Source organism: Falco peregrinus, chromosome 1, assembly GCF_023634155.1.
Source record: "Falco peregrinus isolate bFalPer1 chromosome 1, bFalPer1.pri, whole genome shotgun sequence".
Classification (NCBI taxonomy): Eukaryota; Metazoa; Chordata; class Aves; order Falconiformes; family Falconidae; genus Falco; species Falco peregrinus.
The window spans coordinates 128,963,079-128,986,602 of NC_073721.1; the positions used below are offsets into that span (position 1 = coordinate 128,963,079).

Genomic DNA, 23,524 nt, shown 5'->3' on the forward strand with positions numbered 1-23,524 from the left:
ACACCCTCGCGGGGACAGCAGTGAGCAGCTTTGCCCCAAGCAGAAGCTCACAGTTTGGGACAGCTCATCACCCTGGGCCACCTAAGCAAGAAGTTCCCTGGGCTGCTGCAGCTTAATTCTGATTTTCTCCCTTACCACCCTCAAGATCTCCCTTCCTTGCGCAGCACAGGCTGCATTTTGCCAAAAAAAAAAAAAAAAAAAAAAAAATCTCAAATCTGCCTAAAGGAGTGCCCCAAAAAGCTCCCAGCTGAAGGAGACATCCTCCAGGATGCTGGCACCATCTCAGGACCTTTAAAGATGTCCTCAACATGGGGACAACTCATCCTGGTGCCCGACAAGGAACTGGGGGTGGTTAATGGCTTCATTCCCCCAGCCCAGTGTCTGGGTGCTAAATAATATTAATGGTACCTCCTGGCACCTTGTTAAAAATTGTGCTGGCATTTAATTCAGGCTTTAGATCAAAACCACTAAATGAAATCACCATCCATCCCCTTCCTAATAAGGGTTTGATACCAGCATGCTTTTCCTTGTCTCACTTTTAGAAATATTTTCCTATTAAAATTAAGAGCCTGGCTTTAAGCCTGGGGAAGGACAGCTAAAAATAATCCTCCTCAGGTGATTTAGGAAGGTCCCTTCCCCACCAGCCCCCATCAGACCCCGCTCACATCCCATCACTGGGATTAACCAGCCCCAATATCAGAGCGATCTTAGACAGATGACAATGTCTTCTGGGATTTTGCTCTTCGTTCTGCTGCTTGAGGTATTAAAATAAAGTGGAGGGATGAGGGCAGGCATCTCTCCATCCCTGAAGCGGTTTTCTTCCCGTGCTGGGTGATGGATGAGGGTAGCACAGTGTGAGGTGCTGTGGCGGCAGCAGGGGACGGAGGGACAGATGGAGCTGGGCTGACTGGGTGGCATGAAGGTTTTGCTCTGGGAATTTTCATATTCAAACTATGGCCAAAGCTGCATCCTGGAGACCATGCCAAGCCTGGAAAGCATTGTCCAAAACAACCCCCAAATTTATTTGTCAAGGCACAAAAATCCCCTTCAGATTCTGGATTTTAAATAACAATGAAAACCAGCAGAAGAGCCATTGAGGGGCACGGCAGGGACTTCTCCACCCACCCGAGTGGGACCAGGGACACACCACCTTGTTCACCACAGCACTTTGGGTGCCCCCACGTACACTGCAGGTACCCAGCAGCAGGGGGAGGACTCCCAGGACATGCACAGGGGCAAAGGTCCCTGATCCCATGGGAAACATGAGGGCTTGACCCCACACACCAGCCAGGTTCAGCCCCACCAGTGCTTCAGCCCCCAAAGCATCAGCTTTGTCACCTCAGGGAGGACAGGGGGGCTCCACCCATCCAGCAGGTAGCCCCCTAAGTCCTGCCTTTCGAGAGCCTCTCAAAAAATCCCCCGTTTTTTTTTTTGAGGCAGGGGATAACCACCCGTAAGGGGGTTTGCATTTAAGGCAAAAATAAAAGTCCAGTGGGAACCACAGTGGTGCAACGTGAAAAAATAATCGCGCCCATACATCTCTGGAGCGGTGCATCCATTGGGGCCAAGAGCACCAGCTCTGCCCCCCCATACCTGGGGGTCCCACAGGTCTCATCCATCTTCCCAGAGCCTCCAGGGCTCCACTGGTCACTCCCAGGGATCTCGCTGAGCCCATCACCCCTCTCAAGGCCTCTGGGCTTGGAAAGGGCACTGAAATTTGCCCTGGAAGGCACCTGGCAGGTGGATGGCTCAGTTGCAGCCACGTGGGAGCGGGCATAGAGGGTGCTGGGGGGAACGGTCAGCCCTAGCTGTTCTCAGCCCCACGTGGGGACAGAGAGATGGACAGTGGGGAGCCTGGCCCCATGCACCCCGTCTCCAGGAAGGATGCACCTATCTTCAGGGCTCACCAGGGATAGAGAGACGCAGACTCTCTCCAGCCCCAGGGCGCCCCGAAGATGTCACCAGGGAGGGAGGAGGGTGATGGGGCCCGGGAAAGAGGGGTGGTAGCAGGTCTGTGCCCTCCCCAGAGACCCGGAGCTTGTCCCCGCTGGTGACATCTTGGCTGGTCCAGGGCACAGGGTGCTGCTTGGGGGTATCCCAACTCCCGTCAATCAATTTCTTGCTCATTATCTGGGGAGAAAAAGAAAAGACTAAATAAAAATTGTCAAAGACGTTAAACAAGAATAATAATTCACAGGTCCAAATTAATGAGTTCATTAGATTGCCAGCAACTCTGGACTCTCCTTGCCCTGGAAAACTGGCATCCCCAAACTCAGGGCTGATGCCACCACCCTCAGGCAAATACAACCAGGCACATGTAGGTGTGATTTTATCCCTCCATCCATCCTCCTGGCTAGAAACACCCCCGCAGCTGACAAACCCCGTGAGATGTTATTATTCAAGCTTTGTTTCCGCTGAAAATTGGTCAAGGAGCAAGCAGGAGATGTCTCACACATGGGGTTAAGCAAACAGGCTGCACTTGGGATGAGAAGCCAAGGGGCTGGGAAGCCAAGCATGGTCTGCGGCAGCTTGCAAGGGGGAGATAAGGGCAGGAAGGAGGGGGAAAAAAAGGAAAAGTGGAATCGATTGATGCTTTGCTAAAGGTGTGAAGGGGAAGGGAGACAAGGTTTTTATAAACCTATCGGGGTGAGGAGGGAAATGGCATTAGAGAAAAATCAGGGCTGTTAATAAAAGAGGAAGGGAGGGTTTAGCAGTAATTCACCAGCAGCAGATGCCAAGCCTCTGCCTTTAATATAAAAGGAAATAAATTAAAAGATTGAGATCTTGGGACGAGGATGAATCAGGGAGGAGCGGAGCTGACCAGGCACAGAAAGTGCTGGAGCCCATCACCGGGCTGGGATGGGTGATGGGCTGTTGGCAGCACCAAGCCAGGAGGCTGGGAGAAGATACTGAAAGGCAGAAACAGGAGCTGGGACTCCAGTTTTCATGAATTTCCACCAGAAATTCAGCACCAGGCTGCTGCTGGGGAATTCTGCATGGGTTAGGGATGAAGCTCATGCCTCCCTCTTTGCAAGATGAGGAACCAACCCCATCAATTCCTCTCCTCTTGGCAAACTGATGGCAACGCTAAAGAAAAAGACCCAAATACCTCTCAGTGACCTGGGCTGGTGGCAGGAGGCTTTTCTCAGCCCCAAATTGCCCAAGAAAAGGAAGGGTAAGAAAAGAAACACCATGTCAAAGGCATTGGCCACATCACTCCATCGCTGCTGAGAGATACGAGCAGTGGCCAGGGCAAGTGCAGCCCAAACTGGAGTGAAAATGAGCGTTAGGAAAGAATTGATGTGGGAAAAATTGATTAAAAACTAGGGGAAAAAATGGAAGAAAATCCCCAAAACCCAGTGATGGGTGATGGATCTGCAATAGATACTTTGCACTTAGATCTCAGCATCATCTCTAGTGTGCTTAGTAAGAAACCTTCACCATGAGCTGGCTCATGCTTCTGTGCTGTAGCCTGTCACACACACTCACCGTCTCTGCTCTCCTCACTCTTCAGTGGCTGCAGAGCTGTGAAAAGCACAACAGTACACGGTCAGTCCATACCATGTGGGACGGGAGTTTGCAAAGGAATGCCTCTGCAGAGGAAACAGCTAATACCCCCATTTTGCAGAGCTCACCCCAATAACTGCACTCACCAGCTTCCATTGCAAGCCAAGCCCTGGTCCCTAAATCTCCCCAGCAGCAAAGGAGCTGACATCCCAAGAGGGCTTGCTCCTGTGCCAGCAGATAAAGGCAATTGCTGGGCATATAATTAACCCGTTTGATAACAGCAGAGCATACGAGTCTTTTTTATTAAGAGGTAGGGTGGCTTAACAGTGAGCTGCCAGCCTGAGGGGGTGCATCAAAGAGTGGGCAAGCGGGGGGCGGGGGGGGGGGCTTCGCATCGATGGAGGGTGCAAAGAATGCCAAGGTGTTTGCTTGTGTAGGGGACAGTGGCACGAGCACACGCTATAATACACTCATGTGCATAATATGCATCACGCACCCACCTGTCTTGGGTTCTTCCCCCTCCTCATCCTGCTCCTCTGTCCCTGCAAAAGAGCAAACCAGAGCACATGAAGCATCTGCCAGGCTCCACCCCAGCACCCACCCCGAACCCCACCTCCCCAGGCAGCTGCGTTTGGTGGGTGCCCCTTGGATTGCCACCACTCCTGGCTACTGGGAGCCACCCACAATCACCACATAACCCAGTGTCTGGCCAGGACCAGGTGCTCGGGACAGTGGTGACTGGTACCCACCTGCACCCAGCACTCCCCTCCAGCACGCCGCTGGGGGTATTTCCCTGAGCACAAGGCTGTGCTGGGGTGGCACAACCCTACGAGCAAAGCAGAAAAAGCCACAGCGCCGGGCAATGCAGCACAGCTGCTCTCCTCCCTATTTATAGCACAACCGCCATCTGGAGCAGCACTTGGCAAGGGGCTTAGCAGGGAGACCATGGATCCCCCAACACCTCCGGGACACCCCATCGGCACTGAGGGATGAGCATCCCCTTCTCCCTGCCACAGCACCCAGGCTACCACCCTGTCCTGGAGCCTGAGAGCTTTGCACCCCATGGGTAAGACCTGCCATGATGTTGTTCCTGCCCAGAATGACCAGCAAAAATTGCTGCTCCTGCCTCCCACGGCTGCCAGGTTTGTGGGCAGGGTCCCTGCCTGTTTTCTGGCTGACCAAAAGCCATAGCAAAAGGTTGTTGCTAAGGGCATGTAGCCATTGGTGCAAAACATCACGGGCTGGGAGCTGTGTCTTGATGCTAAAGGACTGAGGTCAGCTGGCCTGGGGCCACAGCTGAGCATCACAGCACTGCAAATCTGCTGGCCAAGGAGAAAATACTCTGTTACAGAGGCAGGGGAAAAAAAGTATTTTTATATGTATCTCTTGCAGACAATTTCCTGGGTTCTGCTGGGGAAAAATCCTCTTGGTCCCCACCACTGGGGACACCCAACAGCCAGGCATCATGGTGGCATCAGCACCAACTTCCTCCCCGGCAGAAAAAGGAGGAGCGAAGTGGGAGCACCCAGCGAGGGAGGCTGCGGGTGCCAGCCCCGCAGCACGATGCTGGCAGGGGAAGGCTTTGGCAGAGCAAACGCCTCAGGAGGCAGCGAGAGAAAACAAATGGGGAATGTCAGCAAAGCTGCTTCTGCAGCCATTTTCAGAGTACGGCAGAGTTTGTTTTTTAAAGCAACAAAGCCCTCCTTTTTGTGCCAACATCTCCCCATAATGAAAAACAAACCACAAACAGAAGGATGCAGAAAACAAGAGCACGGAGCATCTCTTTCATGTTATTTCTGCATGTCAAAGAGCTTGGCATTTCCATGGTGGCAAATGCTAGAAGCACCTTCTCAGAGGAGATGCCCCAAGTACACCAGGTTGTGGGTACCAGACATGCAGGGGATGCTTGGAGCAGAAAGGTGAAAGGGGGACACATGCTGGGTGGGAGGAAAACCAGGTGTATGTTTGACAGAGCTGCCTGGAGCAACGCATGCAACCAGCACAGGCTCTCCAGTACAGATCTGCTGATGCCCACCAATCCCAGCAGCTCTGAGCTTCATCCTTTAAAAGACGCTACCACCAAGACAAGTGCCCATTAAAATTTGCTCCTGCTTCCCTCATCCATCACCCTCTGCAAACCCCATCCCTTCTGGGGAAAATAGCCATGACATTACCTGCATTTTCTTCCTCTTCCTCACAGCTCTGGCGGATTTTCTTTTGGCACACATATGCCAGGACAGCTAGCAGCCCCACGACACAGATGGCGAGTCCCACTGTCACCCAGAGAGCCACGGCAGGGAAGGCGAGGTGTTGGCCTTGCAGCAAGAGGAAAGAGAAATACCACCGTCGTGAGAATCGCTGCCCGACCAGGGGCATGTGTGCCCGGTGTCCAGGACCCCACGGTGGCAGGGGTATGTCCCCATGGAAAGAGTTGGTGGCACAAGGGGTGGCTTTGGAAGCAAAACTGTTGGTGCCTTTAATTATGGCCTCCCTCAGCAGGTCTGGATCCAGCCAAGGAAGCAGCAGGTTGAGTCACTCCCTAAAATACTTCATGAACCTTTAAATAATTGCACTAATAAATTCAAATGGCAGCTGACCCCTTGCTTGCTAAGAAGCTCAAAAGAAGTGTTAGATGATGCTGCACCCACTCTCTTTCCCTCCTCATCTCACACCACGGAGCTGGGAAGGATGGGAATGCTGTCCCCGGGGCCTGGGATGGCCTGGCAGGGACCACCAGGGCTTGCGGGATATCTCCTGGAGCACCAGGAATCCCATTTTTCTCCATAATATTGCTCCTTCTTCAAATAAAGTTTTGCCCCAAACCCTGCCCCTCCACAGACGTCATCCTAAGGCTGACTATTTGTTCGCATGCTTGGGAGCCCCTGCAGAAGTCACCCCTCTGTCCCCACCCAGCAGCATCCACACAAGTTTTCCTGCATGAGTTTGGTGCATCCAGCCATAAAGTTTATGCTCCACCAGGGACCCACCTTCCCAACCCAGCAAATGCGGTACCAAGGGTAATTAAACACTAATTAATGCTACCAGGGAGTACACAAGGTTATAAAGAGCTCTGGGCAGGCAGCAGGAGAGCTCGGAGCAAAGCAGTGAGGCTGAACATGCTTGATGAACTCCTCCAGCCTGTATTTCTGAAGTAGGATTGCTGCAGCTGGCATGGAGAACCCCAGACTGAGAGCATCTCATGGCCACACGCTAAGGAGAAGACAACTACCATGCCCTGTGCTGGCCTTCTGGGGTGATTTATACTGGGATGGGGCAACTGGCAAAGCTAGAGACTAAAAACTAAGGTCACTTGTTCTAGCTGGGACGCTGGCGTGTGGTGATGGGGAGGACAGCACAGCCTCAAGTCACCCTTTTAGGTCATGGGGGGACAAGCAGAGCAGAGGTATGGGGTAACAACCCACAAAGTGGCTCTGGGCCACAGTAAGGATCCCACTGCCACCACAATCACCTTCTTCAGACACAGCCCATCGCTTTCTTCCCCCAGTTTTGGCCCTTGCTGGCTCACCCGTGATGGTGACAGAAGCGTGGGTCTCCTGCTTCAGCACTGGGTTTCGCACCAGGCAGGAGTAAGTGCTGCTGGGCTCCACCAGCACCTGGAGGACGCTGTGCACATCAAAGAGACCTTCCTCGTTGGCCACCTGGGATGTGGTAACGTTTTCTGTGATGTTGCTGCCCCAGCTGTCCTGCCAGAGGACACTGGCCTCAGGGTAGCCGTGGGAAGCATGGCAAGTCACAGCTGCCAGATCGCCTGGCTTCAAGTCCTTGTTGGGCTCCAGGTTCATATTGGGCTTGGAGTAGGGAGCTGCAAGGGAGAGGACAGCCAGCATGACGTGATGGAGAAGGCCAAAGGATCAGGATCTGGAGAAACCCAATGAGGCTGGGCAAGTCCCAGGACAGAATCTTCTAGCTGATGAAACCAGCCAGCTGAAGCCTCCCCAGCTCTGGTTCATTTATGACCATGCTTCCAGGTGCCCTCCCAACTGAAAGCCTCTCCATCACGGCAGGGAAGGCACCGTGCCCTGCCCGCCCCCCCCCCCAGCAATCCTATGGAGAGATGCAACTAGTTGGTCTCCAACAGAGACCTGACTGTAGGGAGATCATGGCAAAGGTGGAGAGAGAAAGAGGCTCCACAGAGCCACAAAGCATGATGGAAAACCCTTCTCTTTGGGGAGACATGTAGGGACACCCCAATCCTCCATCTCTCACCTGCCACCTGCAATGTCACAGCTGCACTGCTGTAGTCCCGGACCCGGACAAAGCAGGTGAAGCTGCCCTCATCTGAGATCTCCACACGTCGGAGAAGCAGTGACACGTTGCCCTGGGCCAGCTGGTCGTAGAAGAGGGCTGTACGGTTGGCGTAGCCCCCACCCTGGTCTGCCAGCTGGTCCCGGCCACCAGAGAAGCTGTGGACCAAGCGCTTGGTGTCTGTCAGCTGCCAGATGAGGCTCAGGTCGTTGAGGCTGAAGTTGGCCTCGGGGGAGAAAGAACAGTGCAGGGTGGCATCTCGGCCAAAAAGAGCCACCACGGGTTCATCCGGGACCTGGATCTCCATGGCACCTGCAGAAAGGTGGCAAGGGCAAAGCATGTGGTGGTGAGACCCTGCAGAAGCATCTCCTTAGTGCTCCACCTGGATAACTTCTAAACAAATCAAGGGATGCCCATAGGATGGACCCATGGACAGGTGGCATCTCAGGACCATCCCCAGCACTGACTCCCAGCCAAGCCCACCCTGCTGGCAGGGAGACTGTGCCACATCCAGCACCAAACGTGGAGAACTACTGCCTTCAGCTGCCAGCTGCGGCCACAGGCACCCAAACCTGCACCCCCCGGACATGCAGCCCAGTTCTCCCCATGAGGTGAGGAGGTCAGTGGGTGACAGCAGTGGGGACACAGTCCCATGTCACCAGGATGAGCCAGCTCCGGGCAGCGCCATGGCCAGGCTGGCAGGCACTAGATGGCACCAGTGCTCCAGTGCCATGCCAACTGGCATGCCATGGCGAGAAGCCATCCTCATCCCAGTGCCATGGCACAATGCCAACCGCACTGCTGAGCCATGGCAGGATGCCAACTCTGCCACGGCATCAGGAGGTAATGCCAACCATGCCAGGGCTGCCAGACCCTCCACGCTCAGAGATGATACTGGGGCACCAGTTGGCAGCGAGCAGCAATGTCCCCCAAATCAGACCCAGGGCACCATCATCACTTCGTTCACCAGTTCCCCCAAACCCCAAAACAGGGAGGGGCAAGGGGGAAAAAGTCTCGCCTTGGACCAAGGATTTGCTTTATATTCCAACCTCAGCACTGCTGTGGAACACAACAAAGCCATTACCCACAGCAAACACCTCCCTGGGGACAAGGGGAGCAACAAAACATTAACTGTTAAGCAAGAGCCCGAGCGTGGAGGATGAGGAGCTGCGGGAAGCAGCTGGGCTGGAGTAGACCTGCCAGGTGCTGCAGACGGGCAGACAGGCAGGAGAAGAGCACTCCGGCAGCCTGCCTGGCTCTAGGCTGACTCGAGAGCATCATGTCTCCCTCTGGCTAATAATAAATGCCAGTGGGTTTTAGGAACGTTACCCAATCTGGCTGGAACTGCTACTGGGCATCCCAAAAGGATTCAGCCCTGAGGTCTCTCCCAGGAGCTGCAGTGTGTGGAGACAGACTCGGGTAAGTCAGAAACCTTCAGGACTTAGTCCTCCCGTGGCTTTGCCATTCCGCTGTAGCAGGCCGGAGGTGGTGTCCCCTGCTATGAGAGTGGCCCACGTGCACCAGAAGCCATCACACCCACGGGGTGATGGCCTGGGCAGCTGGAGAACCATGAAACCAGGACAAACACCTTGCGGGCACTGCCATCAGGAACCACAGGTCAAAAGCTTTGTCAGAATGAATGCGGCATCTCCTTTGGGGTAGTGACACACAGACCATGCCAACCCCAACCCCCCCAGCCCCGCTCACCTGCCAGGCTGAGCACCAGCACTCCCAGGGCAAGCAGTGGGCAGAGCATCCTTGCTACGAGCAAAGCCTGGGTAATAAAGCAGAAGCGAGCACGGCCCCGGGTGTTCTTTTCACAGGGAGTCTTCTCTCTCACAGCAAGTGCCCTGAGCTGCGGAAAAATAGAAAGAAACACTGAGATGGCACTGGGGACCAGGGGCAAAGAGTAAGAGAGGGGAGGAGACCGGCATCAGGCAGGGGATCCCATGCCAGCCATCCTCCCCAGCTGCCATGCAGCAACTGGAGCACCCACCCCGTTGTAAAAAGCAGGAGGGGTCTGCCTCCAGCCTGGCGCTGGCCAAGGGACCAGTGCACCCCCTGCATCGGGACATGACAGACCCAGCAGCTCTTGTGCTGGAGGTGTTGGCTGGTGCCCCAGGGAAGCCATGTGAGCCTCTTCCCCTCCTCACTGGTTCTCCTCCCCTTTTGTTTCTCTCTGCCCCAGCTTTTCCCTGCAGCGTTGGGCTGTTACATCCCTGTCCTCCAAGAGGAGGCAACTCACACCCAGTGTCCAAAATGGCTAAAAATTAAACGTAAGAGGTTTGCAGACTCCTGGCTCCGCCAGAGGCTCCAGGGCTGTGAGATTCATCTCTGCTTGCGGCAAAAAAGTCTCCGGCATGAGGCTGCCCCGAGAAGCAGGGAATAAACCCAGAGCATTATCAGAGCTGGATGTAGGGAGAGGCAAGGGCAAGCTGCCCAGCACCGCTGGCTACCGTGGCTCGCTTCCCGAGCATCCCTCCCCAGCCACGACAGGAGCTTGCCAGGCCCCTCGTGACCCACGTTCCTCCCTCATAGCATAAATGCGCCCCAGATACTGCAGCCAGCACTGCTGCTGCCATGTCCCATCCCTGTCCCAGCACATCCCAGAGCCCCACTGCTCTGCCCAGAGCCCTTAGTGTGACAAGTTTTGGCACGATAGCTGTATTTGCTATAAATTGGCAGCACAGCACCAGTTTCCCAGGCACAGCGGGAACAGCTTTGGCCATCAGCTCCTTCCTCTTCAAACCCCCTTTAATGGGGGAGATGGCAGCCCCGAAGCTCTGCTCTGCTCAGCTCCGATGGCGGAAACTGAGGCACTGGGGGGTGGAAACTGAGGCGCAGGGCAGGGTGTGGAACCAAGGCACAGCTCTGTGCCAAGAGCTCTGGGAAAGCACCCCCTCTCCTTCCCTCCTGAGCACAAGGCTTCTTTGGGGAAAACAAATTATCCAGCTTTTTATCTTAAACCATATCCCTGACTCTTGCCTTTTCCCAAGCAGCCAAGCCTGGAGCCAAACCTGTGCCAAACCTCAGGCAGCCAGAAAGGGAGGGAGCTGCGGTGGGAGAGGGTGCCGGGGCATCGCTCAGCTGCCCGGGCAAGGGAAACCATGACTCATCCCCCTCACGCTCACCCTTGGAGCTCTTTCCTTTTCCTGGTGATGCTAAAATGAATTACATTTTCTAGGTTTCGTGACTTACGAGTCCTGCCAGACCATCTGAGAGGTGTCACAGGAAGGGAACACCCGTGTCCCCAACCCTCCCTCTGCAGCCGGGAGTTTTCCAGTGGGTCTCTCGCTATTGCGTGACTCAGTTTCCCCATCCTGGCAGCACGAGCCCCAGCTGAAGGACAGGCTGTGCTCCAGGCCTGAGCTTTCATCGCCGATCAGGATATAACAAACCCCACGCACGTGCCCCTTGGAAGAAGGATGCCCCCGCGCAGGGCAAGCCAGGATGGCTGAACCCTCCAGAACCCCAAAGAATAATTAAACCCTCTGTTGCAACAGGACCCTGGAGACCACACATCACCCGTTCCTTATTTAATATTCACTATCATGCAACCAAAACGCTGCTTTTTTCTAATATCCACATTATCAGCTGCCAAATCACCGCCCCGAGATGGGTGGAGGCGTACAGAAAACATCTGCTGGTGCAGGAGAAGCCCTCACCCACCGGGCCGGGTGGGTCCCAGCTTTTGTGGGCACCTGGGCTGAGCCCCCCTATTTGCTCCTCTCCTCCCGGGGTTTGTGCCAGCAAAGAGCCTATCTGCTCTGGACTATTTTTAGTCCCCGCTTCTCGGTGCGCAGCAGAAGGCCCCGCTTGCGAAGCGGGACCCGGTGGGGATGGGGGCACGGCAGAAGAGGGGTGCAGCCCACGGGGTCCGGGAAGGGACGGGTGACCCTTTCGCTGGTCCCGCCGAAAAGGGGCGCGACCGCTTCCCCTCGGGTCGCGGGTTGTGCCTGGCGGGGGGTTTGGCCGTAAATCGGGCACTTTAAAGCGGATGATTTATAAGCAGCCGTGGATGCTGCCGCCCCGCAGAGCCCGGCCCCGGGAAACAGCGCGGACCCCGCCTGCCCCCCCGGGAGGCCGCCGCACCCCCCAGCAGCGAGGGGGGGAACCCCGACACCCCCCCCGACCAGCACCCCGGCTCTGCCCGGCCGCCGCACGCCGCCCCGGCGGGGCTGGGCTCGGGTGCAGCCCCATTCATTCCGCCCGCCCGCCCGCCCGGAACAACGGCCCTTCCGAACCCCGTCCCGCGGGAGGGGAAACGAGAGCAGCGGCTCCTCCCGCCGGCCGCCGCAGCGCGGCCCCGCTCCCCAGCCGGCACCCCCGGATCCCGCCGCGGCCCCAGCGCCGCCCCCCGCCGGCCCGGGCCGCGCCGGGCACTTACCGGGCAGGCGGCGCGGGACGGGCGGGAGCGCGCGCTCCGCCGCGGGCGGGCCGGTCCCGGGGCGGCGGCCCCGGCCCTGATTGGCTGCGGCCGCTTCCTGCCGGGATCCCGCCGCCGCCGCCGGAGGAGGAGCCGCGCCGGGCCCGGCCCGGCCCGGGGTCCTGCGGGGGCGGCGGGCCTGGAGGTGCGCAGGGCCGGGGCACTGGGTGCGCACTGATCCAGGGCGTTGGGGTACACAGAGCTGGGGAACTAGGGCGTGTGGAGCCAGGGGGCCGGGGTGCACAGAGCCAGGGCATTGGGGTGCATTAAGCCAGCAGACTGGGGTGCACAGAACCAGGGAACCGGAGTGCACCAAGCTGGGAGATGCTGGGATGCACAGAGCCAGGGATTTTGGAGACCTCAGAGCAGGGGGACTGGGCATACAGAGCCAGGGGATTAGAGCACTCATATCTGGGGTCCTTGGGGTGCACGGAGCTGGGGCTCTGGAGCCCTCAGATTCAGGGGACTGGGGTAACGGAGCTGGGCCGCAGGGAGGCAGGAGGGCTGAGCCATCTCCTCGAGTGAGAACAAAAGGCAGCTGGAGTTCCCTGCGGAGAGGTGCAGGCCGCTTCCTGGGGAAAAACCTGGCTAATGATTTACCCACAGCAGCTGCCCAGAGGCACCAGCAACCACACACCACACTCGGTAGAAAATGCTGCTGGAGGGTTAAAGGGGACCCCCAGATAGTTGGGAGCTGCAGTGTGGAAGGGGGTGCTCATGAAGGTCCCCCATGTAGAAGAGGAAGACCTCAGACACACAAGGCATCAGGGCAGCCTCCTGCATCGGCCACCCAAAGGGATCAGATTCCTTGGAAAAGCCATCTCACCACCTTTTCAGGTTTGCTTCTCTGGGGGTGCAGCCCAGCTGGGCTTTGGGGGGACACCGCCATCACTCCCACAACTCATTGGGTTGCTCTTGGCCGGGGCAGGGCCATGGCACTGAGCTTCCTCCCACATTCCCACACACAATGTCTCCTTTTATACAGCCTCAGGCAAGCAGGCACCGCAGGCACCCGGCGCCTCTCCCTGACACAGGCCGCGGGAGGGATGCATCGGGACCAAGACTAAGGAAGGGAGCACAGCAGGAAAGGAAGAAGAGGAGGATGAAGAGCAGGGCACTGGGAGGGAGCCAGGCTCTTTGCAAGGGCAACTTTTCAGCAGCACATGCACAGCAGCTGTTTCCCAAAGGAAGCAGCTTCTTGTTTTTAACCCGTTTTTCATAGGGGGCCCTTCAACACCAGTAGCTCTTGCCATGTCCCCAAGGCTCCAGTGGCTGCAGTTTGTGCCCTGGAGCCAGGTGCCTGTGTGGGAGGTTTGGGTCCTCCATTGCTCTGGAGCAAAGGAAGCTCCTCACCCTTTTGATTATAGAGGAAAGCTGGAACAACCAAACCTGGAAAGTTTAAAATTAAAAGGCAAATAAAAATAACCCAAAACATGCTATATTTAAAACCACTTCTTTTTTTTTCCCCCTTGCAGGCAAGGAAAGATTTTGCAGCGACAGAGCTGGTAATAAGGCTGCATACCTTGACCCAGGCACCATGGGTGACAGCAGCAAGAATGAGAAAGGATGAAGCCAATATACTTCAAAAGCCTGCGACTAAATTGGGAGCCCTGTGCTCGATTCACAGATGTGCCCTGCAAATCAAGAGAATTTCTCTTTCTGTGCCCAGCTTGGCGTGGGTAGTGCTGGATGTGCAGAACAGCTGCACGATCCCACCCTGTGATAGCTCCAGCTGAGGAACTCTCAGAGACCAGACACAAGCCATGTCAACCCTGTGCACTCATTGTCCCCATCCTTTTTCAGTGACTGATGGAGAAAATCCAGCCATCAGCCCCCAATGCTGCAGCAGGGAGACAGGAGTGGGTTGCAGGAACCTTCTGCATGAGATTATTCCCTCTCCCAGGAGCAACAAGTCCATGGGCATCTCTAGCGTCAAAGCTCAGCAACCCAAAAATACAGGTGGAACCCAAGGGTTTCATGAAGACTCACCCCCAAGAGCTACAAAATCCCAGCACTGCCCAGGGCAGGACTGCATACCATCACAGCTTCATCACTTTGTCCTTTCTCCCAACAGTTCACATGATAAAAGCAGTATCACAGCTTTGATATCTTAACCACAAGTGCAACTCCACACCTGTTAGTCTTTGAAGCTACAAAGCGAGCATCTGAGCACCAGGAGCTTTCTTAGTGTTAAATAGAAACACCAGGAAAAAAAAAAAAAAGTAAAAACTAAGAAGCTTGGAAACAAAGGCAGATTTTTCAACATCAAAACTAGCTAAAAATTAAAATCCATGCTGCTTGCAAGTCTGCTCATAATTAACAATGAAAGGGCTTCCAGGGAGGAATTTAAATAGTAGACATTCTCCGTACCAAATGATTATTTTTGGCTAATTTTCCTTCCTCAAACCCTGCAGTATCCAAGGTATGTACATAATAATGACAAAAAAATACAGAAAGGCAAAGAAAAGGGCTGCAATTTGCAAGTTTAATTTCATGCTCAGGCAGAATTTGATCGAGGGGAGAAGGAATAGCCAGAGAGGATGGATGCAGGTGCCAGAGAAAATCTGGAGCTTCCCAACAATGTGTCTACAGTGTGCAGGTCAGCTCTGCACATCCCAGCGAGACTTGCATGGCTGCTTCTCCTTCCCATCAAGACCACAGAAATACTGCACAGTACCAGCAGTTTCCAGCTGCTAACAATGTAGAAATCAAGTACGTGATGCCCAGGAGGATCCTGTATTTCCTTCCAGCACAGGGCATCTGTCACACATCTTCACATTTGATTCAGTACAAGGCAGAGAGGTGGAAGGTAAATCCCACCTTGGCTACACGCAGACTTCCATCCCCCAAAAGCTGCCAAGATCATCCATTTTGGAGCACTTTGGAACTGACCATCAGCTGAATCCATGTGGTGGTAGCTGCATTATCTCTATGGGTGGGTGCCTGCAGCTACTACATTGCAGGATCCTTGGACATATGGAAAACAGCTCTGGCTCCTCTCACTGCAGCCTCAAATGACTGCAAGGAACATCACGGTGGCAAAAAACAAAGAAACTGGAGGAGCAGGAAGGGTGTTTGGGGGCTGCTTTGAACCAAGAAGCAGAGCAGCAAGCCAGTCCCAAGAGAAAACAATCACTACAATGCTAACCTGGGGCTCCTGAGCCTTTTTTGATGAGTCTGCATCTGGATAACCTCAATCCTGCTCACTCAGGAGGAACAGAGCTAAAACACTTCGGATGTGGCCATCCTGAGACACAGGGTCAGGGCTGGGGATGGTGAGTCACTTGCCACCACCCAAGTGCAGATGTTTTAGGTCTGTGCATGTGGCAGGAGGCTGCTTTGGAGAGAGCTCAGCATTTTTGCAGCACACAAGGGTCATTCATAAGCAGAGAGCCCAGCAATGGACTCCAGATGCAGAACCACCCCAGTGGGAAGCTAGCAAAAATGGGATGAGTTTCCAGATGCAGGTGCATGCCTGGCCAAGCCCTGATCCTGCACTTGGGTGGCACCCAGGTACGTACCAGCCCTTCAACCTCTCCTTTCCAAACAGACCCAGCAAGTCCCCACCACCAGCAGATGCTCAAAATGGGAGCTTGAAGCCTTCATCTGTCCTTCAGTTCAAACCAGGTGCCACAAATGGTTCCCCTCTAAATTCAGAACTTCACCTGCTACATCTGCACTATCCTAAAATGTGGATAGGACTCAGGATGATAACAGCTGGAAGTGCTAGAGGTCTGGTTTGCCAGTGCTAATGCTCCCACAACCACAGATGAACCAATCTTGCTGATTTTTATTTAATAAGTTAATAATTTATTGGGATCAGCATGCCAAATTTGCCCCGGGGGGAGTCCCTGTGCAATGGGAGGGGTAGTAGCATACACAGTGGGGAAGGGGCCAGCTCTGCAACAGTCTTTCGTTTTGCCCACACCATTGCAAAATCGCCCTGAGGAGTCTGCAAGGGGTAATGAGGGAGGGTGAGCACAGGGTCACCCCATGATATGGGGATCTACACCCCATGGAAAACACTTACAAAAGCCCATGTCAGGAGAGCCCTCCCAACACACGTGCATATCAAGGGCAGGTATCTATCTGCCGTGCCCTGCAGGCAGCCAAGCCCACACAGCCTTCCTAGTCACAGACCCAATGGTATTTATTTTTTTAAATGGTGTTAAATTCGCAGCAGTGGTGGAAGCAATCCTTGCACTGGATCCCTTCACTAGACCTTGCCAGTGCTCTGCCTGGGCACAGCTCGGGTGAGATCATTGGTGGGACTGGCCATTCCCCAGAGCACAGCCAGAGCACGTTAAGTGTTTTTTGCCCAGATCTGGGCTCCAGGGATGTTTGTCTGCCATTGACACCCCAAAACCACATCATTCTCTGCTTCCTCACTTCACACAGGGCCTCTCAGGAGCAGGAAGATGAAGCTGCCCTGTTTGCAGAGGTTTTTCTGCAGCCTGCCTTGGAGCAGACGCAGGATGAAAAAGCTCCTCTTTGTCTCAGCTGCATTGCCTTTGAGGCCCAAGAGCAAGCTGTTAGGCTGAGCTGTGCACCAGGCCATTGGAGAGGACTTCCCCTCCCCCAGATGTGGAAAATGAGGCTTTTTTCCTCCCCCTTTGTTTCCACATCCTTCCCAGGCATCCCTCAGTCCTCCCACCCAGCCTTGCAGACATCGGCATCTACAGCATGAAGCACCTTTCCTGCAGCTACCACCTCTGCTCTCCAGCAGCCCCACTGGACTAAGGAAGGCTGGGGCTCGTCATCACCGAAAAACTAGCAAGGAAAGTACGAAGGAGGAAAAGAGGTTTTCCCTAAAGAAGTACTCCCTCCAAAGGCATTGTCCCTCTGCTCATCTGTCCCTGCAGCACGCTCTGCTGTCCCACAGCCACCCTCATAGCAGGACAGCCAGGGGCTCTCCTCCTTCATCCTCCTCCACCCAAGCTGTGGGTGCCAGCCTGGAAGGCAGCAGGCAGGAGCATTGCATCCGCAAAATCCGAGGTCAGAGAAATGCCCCAAGTCCAGCACCAACAGCTTTTCAAAAGACATTTCCCCGGCCTGCAAGTGACTGGGACTACTGGGCACCCCCAGCTGTGGTCCTGCCATGTGTCCTTTTCAGCGTAGGCTGAGCCAGAGATGAGGGCAGGAATGTGAAGCTGTAGAGTCCACCCTAACGAGGTGAAGTTCCCATAGCACTGGCAGCTCCCTCCCAAATTTCACATCACAGAGGCAGGAGGAATTTCCCAGCAGGGATGTCTCACAGATCACATCCATGCATTTCCCCCTCTTACCTGGTAGCGGCCCCCCCCCCCCCCCCCATTAACCCCCACAGCTTTTATTGCTTTCCAGTGACAACAACCAGATGCAGCTTTCCAAACACTGCCACATGGCCACCTCCTGCCTGCTTGCCATCATCCCTAGCAAGCACACTTACCCGGTGTCCCCATACCCATCATCACTGCGTCGTGGGCTCCATCTCCTGACCATGCCAGATGAATTGCCTGTTCACAGAAAAGCAGGCAGGAGCACAGGGTTTTCTCGTTCAGTTACAAAGCATGTACTGCATTTTGATCTCCCAGGAAATTAATTCAGTTCAGAGCAGGCTAGCTATCTGAAAATATTAGGAGGTATTTTCTTATCAGAGAAAAGTCACAAGGCTTTTATTTTCCCCAGTAACACCTCTGCAAGATTACTTTCACTATGGCTTTCATCAATTCATATTTTGAAAAAAAAAGTTTTATCTCTAAAGCCTTTCCTTAAGGCATTTTCTTCAATAAACTCAAAAACCCACATTGCAACAACAAGCAAACTCCATGTAGGCAGCACAGCAGCAACAGCACAGCCAACCTCAAGTACATACACAAGGGAAATCTAGTGGAATAAATAGCTGGGCAGTGCCAAAGCAGAGCCGCAGCACTGTGGGACGGGATCACCGCGTCTGGAGGTAAGCGGTGACATCACAGCCCAGCCGTGCAGAGCTTCAAAAGATCTTGCACAAACGATGCCTGGGCCATTAGGTACTCAGTCCGCTTACACGCAAGATAAGCTGCAAAGGATACGCACTGTTCCCAATTTGTCTGCACACAGACACTAGTTTGCCTAAAAGCTGCACAGACTCTTAATGCAAATCTAACAATTGACTCAACATCTCTATTTACAATTACAAGGTATGTGAAGTTGGTCAAGCCTTATAGCTTAGCAACTGAGCTAATGCAAAAGCTTTATGCTATTCCCCCCCCAAATATAACCTTAATCATCCATGGGGCTGACTTGATGTAAACAGCAGGGAATCCAAGGCTGCATTACATCCTAATACTCTTTGGACCCCAGCTCCTGCCTGGGAGATGCCCACCAGTGACCATGCAGGACCTGGCAGAGCCATGGGTGGCATGTCTCACTTGGCAGCCTCCCCCACCCCACCCCGGTCATTGCTCACCGTATGCTGTGCGAGCTCTACGGCAGAGCCTGCTGTCAGCCCACAGATGGACACACAGCCCAGACCTCTCCTGCGCAGCATCCCCACCACTCCAGCAAACACCTCCACAGCACACCAGCATCCCTGAAGTAAAGCAAGCATGATGCCATCAGCGTCCCTGCTGTTAAACACACCAAATATCCCTTTCGAGCTCAGTTCTAGGGAAACTAAGTGCTGATCACATCGCTGGCTGTCCTCTTCTCCCCAGGCATGCACTAGCAAACTTTAACCTAAGTCTGAAACAAGGTCAAAGCCTAAGGGGTCGTTTGGTTCCTACCAGCTTGGGTAGAAATGCAACAGCAACGCATACAGCCTGGGTTGGCAGCCAGCTGGCATTGCAGCACATGTCCTGGCTGCTCATCAGCTGCTCCATCCTAGCCATAACCTGTGCCATAGCTGTCCCCAGAGATGACAGGGGAGAAGGAGTTATTACAGCAGTGGGAAAGGCATGATCTGAAGGAAAATGAAGCCTTGAGAGGGAATAACCCCTATGCTGCTGCTTCTGGAGCAGCTGATTTCAGGAAGCTGAGTGCTAGTGCACCACATTTCCAGACTCACCCACACATTTTTGAAGCCCACCTTGTGAAGCACAGAACAGAGCTTTTTCCAAGAAAAGCCCTTCCCAAAGCAGCTCCTCCAGCTCAGCACCGTCATCCTCCTCATTCTCCTCTTCCTCCAAGGCAGCTGCCAGCAAAGAAGGGAATATGGCAACTGCAGAAGTCACTACGAAGCTTGTCGGTGGCTGATGCTTTAGGCTTATAAATTGCAGCTGTCCCGTGGCAACGTGTCAAATGTATCATGGACAAGATGCCACATTCACACCATTATCCCCATTGCAGTCCTCCCCACTGCCATCTGTTTGGAGCTGGGCCTCCTTGACAGGTGGCTGGTGGGATGGCAAGACGAACCGTCAGCTTTTTAGTGGATCTTGCAGCACAGGATACACTGACTTTCTCCCAAATATCCTGCTGCCTGCTTAGGAACAGTCCCACAAGGAGATTCCCACTCACAAAGCCAGGCAGAGACATTGTCACGACAAACTGAAAGCTGTTTTCCCACACACACACACTTTTACAGCAGCTTGGTGGGCCTCAGGGGAGGTTTGCAGCATGGACCCCCTTGACCTGCAGCAGGGCCCACCTGGAGATGCAGCCACATGTCCTACCTGCCCTTCCTGACCCGAGCAAACTGCCCCAGCGAAGCCCTATCAGGAACACAGGTAGCTTCAGGACAGTTATTTGAGCTAATGCAGACACACTCCTCTAGCAACACTGGGGTTTTTTTAACCTTTAGCCTCTGTTTTGTTTGCACTGTGCTCAAATCGAGCCTGAAGGGCAGATGTCAGCAAAAGCCTAAAATAACCACATACCTCTGCACCCTCCTCATGCTTTTTCTGGAGACTGCATGGCCTCTGGACCAAGGTTTATCTGAAGTTTGGAAACCATTCCCAAAGCCCACCAGCATCACAGGATACAACACTGTGTGCTGGAGCCTGGAGACCCTGGGGAGGGGATGGAGGGTGAAGAGATGCTCTGGGTCACACCTGCACAAGCACCCACCTCTGCTCCTAGCACCCCAGCCTTGCTGGAGCACAGCCATCCTCCACCACCCACCCAGCCACAGGCTTTGAAAGACAAATGAGCCAGGACTGCTGGCAACAACCTCAGGAGATGAGATTTCCAGCCTTCCTGCCACTCTTCAGTCTTTCCCAGACTTGCCTCTTGCTCCTGGCAAGCTCAGAGCCAGTTCACTTTCCATGCATACATCTCCAAAGCTCAGCTTCTCTATAAGGCCCCTTTTAACACATCCTTTGCCCTTCTTTAAGGGCCGCCTTGCCCAGTTTATCATCTTTTTTCCAAAACTACTTCTGCCTTCTAAAAGCACATGGGAAGGAGGTTTCAGACTTTCCACTGAAACTGGCTTTTTCCTCCACCCATGCTTCCCTAAAACTGTAATTCAAACAACTTTAGTTGTACATTATTTTCTCTCTGAATTGCCCCTATGGATAATTTATCTTCTTTTAGTGTAGCTGTAGGGAGTACAATCTTATCTTTCAGCTCCAGCAATGCTGACAATTTCCTATCTTCTGATGCCTTCTGCTCTTTACTATGTTGGGGCTTTGTTATATAGTTGATTAAAGCAAAATTGCTTTTTGCTGCAGTTTTACTGCAATCTAACCCAGAAATGCCCAAAGAATCATAGTCATTTTTCACAATGCTCATCTGTTCACTGCTATAAAAGTCCTCCCTGCTCAGTCTGGAGTGTCTCTAATTCTGTACCAGCCATAATGTTTGCCATCAATTAAACCTCCCCTATTGACACCTCTTCGAGCTTTTGTAGGTGAGATACTGAAGATATTGAGGTGAGCCCATGGTCACTCACTGCTATCCCCCATTGTTCATTTTTTCCTATTGCTAAAAAATTCTTCTGCTCAGTAATTGCTTTTCTTTTCACATTTGCATCCAGAAGCTCTTCCCAAGCCCTCTCCACCACAGCTTCCTCAGTTGCTTTTGCTTCTCAAAGGTGCAAAAAAGTCTGACGCCCAAACGTTATCCCCAACTCACAGCCTAAAGCCTCCATGAGAAACTCCTGATTCTCCCAGTTTAGCTTATTTCCAGGATTTAGCAGGGCATGGCACTGACCAACAACACAGTCCCAGCCCTGAATGCAGGGGTTATGCTCCAGTTCTCAGGGGTTATAAAAATACTTTTTGGCTATTCTAGGTGACTCAAGGACTTTGGCTATCCCCAGCCACCTGGGAGAAGGTTCCTGCATAGTGCATTACATGCAAGTTTCTAGAAAGTTTTTAGCTGTCCCATGCTCCAGCCCTCCTCTTTCAGCTCCCAAGGAGGGGCGGCCAAACCCATCGTGTTTTCACTGCCCTGACAATGCCTGGGAGGCTCACTGGGGAAGCCCATGCTTGCTGTGACAGGGAGCCCAAGCTCCCACCTCCAGGCACAACGGGCCCCTTCCAGCTACATTGGGGGCACAGCTTGCAGACCAAGAGACAGACTTGGCACTGTCCCAGGGCAGGATACCTGTGAGACCCTACCTGCTAGGGGAGGACATGAAAACCCTCATTTCAGCCACCAGCACATTCCACCTTGGTGCTCAGGCAAAAAGTCAAGTTCAAGGAATAGCTCCTGTGTCAGGCAGGAGGGCTGAGGCTACTGACAGCCCCACAACCCCCACACCAAGGGGTGCCCACACAGAAGAAATCTGGCCTTTGAATGACAACAGACCCACTGCCTTCCCCAACGGCCAGCGAGGAAAAGGAGTGGAACTGAACCAAGAGGCAAAGGTGACCACAGCACAGGCCTCACCAACGGGGAGCATCCTGCATGATGCAAGCAGCCCCTGGGAAGATACCTGTGATGGTCTACCCAGGAGCAGCAAGACAGAAAATAGGGCTGCCTACAGGAGATATCTAGATCCCACCCCAGAAAGGCCAGTCCGGGAGCCTGAGCTGGAACAGACTCACCCACACTCCAGCTCAAACAAACCAAGAGTGATTATCCGTCTCTGAGCTTATATGGATCAATGGGCAGAGGGGGCGCAGGTGGGGGTCCCAGTTGAAGATGCTTGAGGCCGTTAAAGCTATATTAATACCCACATGGCTAGACACAACTCTTTATCATGACTGACATTTGTTTTAGGTGTCATACTCTCAAGGGACAAGGAAGCCTCAGGTTTCATCAAATCACTTTTATTAAACCATTGCATTATTGAATAAAATAAATATGCCCCAGGCCAGCACAGACAGCCCCATCTCAGAAAGCCTGACCAGAAAAAGCCAAGAGAGCCGTGAAGGCTAGAAAAACCCACATGTCTAATCTGACCTGCATCACACAGGATTAGGAAAATTGTATCATTTGCCGTACTGTAAAGGCCAGGTAATACCTTTAATTTTGATTTAGCTGGTAAAGGATGACCTGCAAGGGATGTTGAAAATAAGTATTACATACAATAGATATGATAACCAGTACACACGACCTGTACAGTCCTGTACTGCCCACCATCACAAGCAATCTGTGCTGCTGCAGGCTGTTTGTCAGCTCAGTAATGAACTCCTAGCTGGGTTGTTCCCTCTGTCATCCCTCCAGCGATCCAAGCCTGATCATCTTCATTTCATTTTAATCATCAGCATTTAGTCAAACATATTGGCATTTCTGCCTGGTTGGCTGCATGCAGCTGGGAGCCAGGGGGAGGCAGCGAGAGGACCGCAGTCAATGCGAAGCCATGATAGCACAGTTGTCATCGACATTTGGGTCACTGGGCTGCCTCCAGCCCCCCCAAAACAGGCTTAGGCACCCCTGCAGTGACACCCATATGTGGGTGCTCTTTTAGGAAGAAATGCATGTTGTGGGGGAGCTGGGACCAGGAACCACAAGCCCAGGAGAGAAGAGCAGAAGCCAGGGTGGCATGGCTAAATACAGCTCTGATGAGATGAAGGACCACATAGCTCACTGAGGTGTCCCTTGATGTAAAAAGCAGTGCACAGCACTTTGGGGATGGCACAAGTTCTTCTACCTCTTGAGCAACCTAAGCCTGCAGGCAGGGTGACAAGTCCCAAGGGCACTAACGGCCCTGAGCAGCCCCACCTGGGACTCCCACTGACACCTGCCCATGGGGCTGGGAACCCATTTAAGCTCATCCCAGGGTCCTCAGTCCTTGTTTGTGCTGTGCCTCTGAGGTGCAGGTATATAGTTCAGCCCCTAGCTATACTTGTTCTTAACTATGGGTGCTGTTGACCTGAATCCTGATCCACTGATTTCTCAGCTTGAACTGAGGTGTGTTTTATATCACATGGGACCAGCCTGGAGATCACCTGGCTGTGTCTGACCCTGGTTGCCCTC

General features: G+C 53.6%; 1 protein-coding gene across 3 annotated transcripts; it reads right to left on the bottom strand.

The window, feature by feature from the left end:
- Positions 1–998: 998 nt before the first annotated feature.
- CD276 (CD276 molecule) lies at positions 999–12,338 on the bottom strand. 3 transcript variants are annotated; one of them, XM_055792811.1, is made up of 8 exons: positions 12,161–12,338; positions 9,481–9,628; positions 7,735–8,085; positions 7,034–7,330; positions 5,682–5,822; positions 4,008–4,049; positions 3,490–3,525; positions 999–2,127 (listed from the first exon to the last, which is right to left on the bottom strand). In XM_055792811.1, exons 2-8 carry the CDS (start codon positions 9,527–9,529, stop codon positions 2,108–2,110), a joined length of 936 nt encoding a protein of 311 aa, XP_055648786.1. In that variant the 5' UTR covers positions 9,530–9,628; positions 12,161–12,338; the 3' UTR covers positions 999–2,107. The 3 variants fall into 3 exon arrangements, with proteins under 3 accessions (XP_055648786.1, XP_055648774.1, XP_005232659.2); XM_055792799.1 differs by having other exon boundaries at positions 999–2,130; XM_005232602.3 differs by lacking the exon at positions 12,161–12,338 and adding an exon at positions 10,972–11,788 and having other exon boundaries at positions 999–2,130.
- Positions 12,339–23,524: the final 11,186 nt, after the last annotated feature.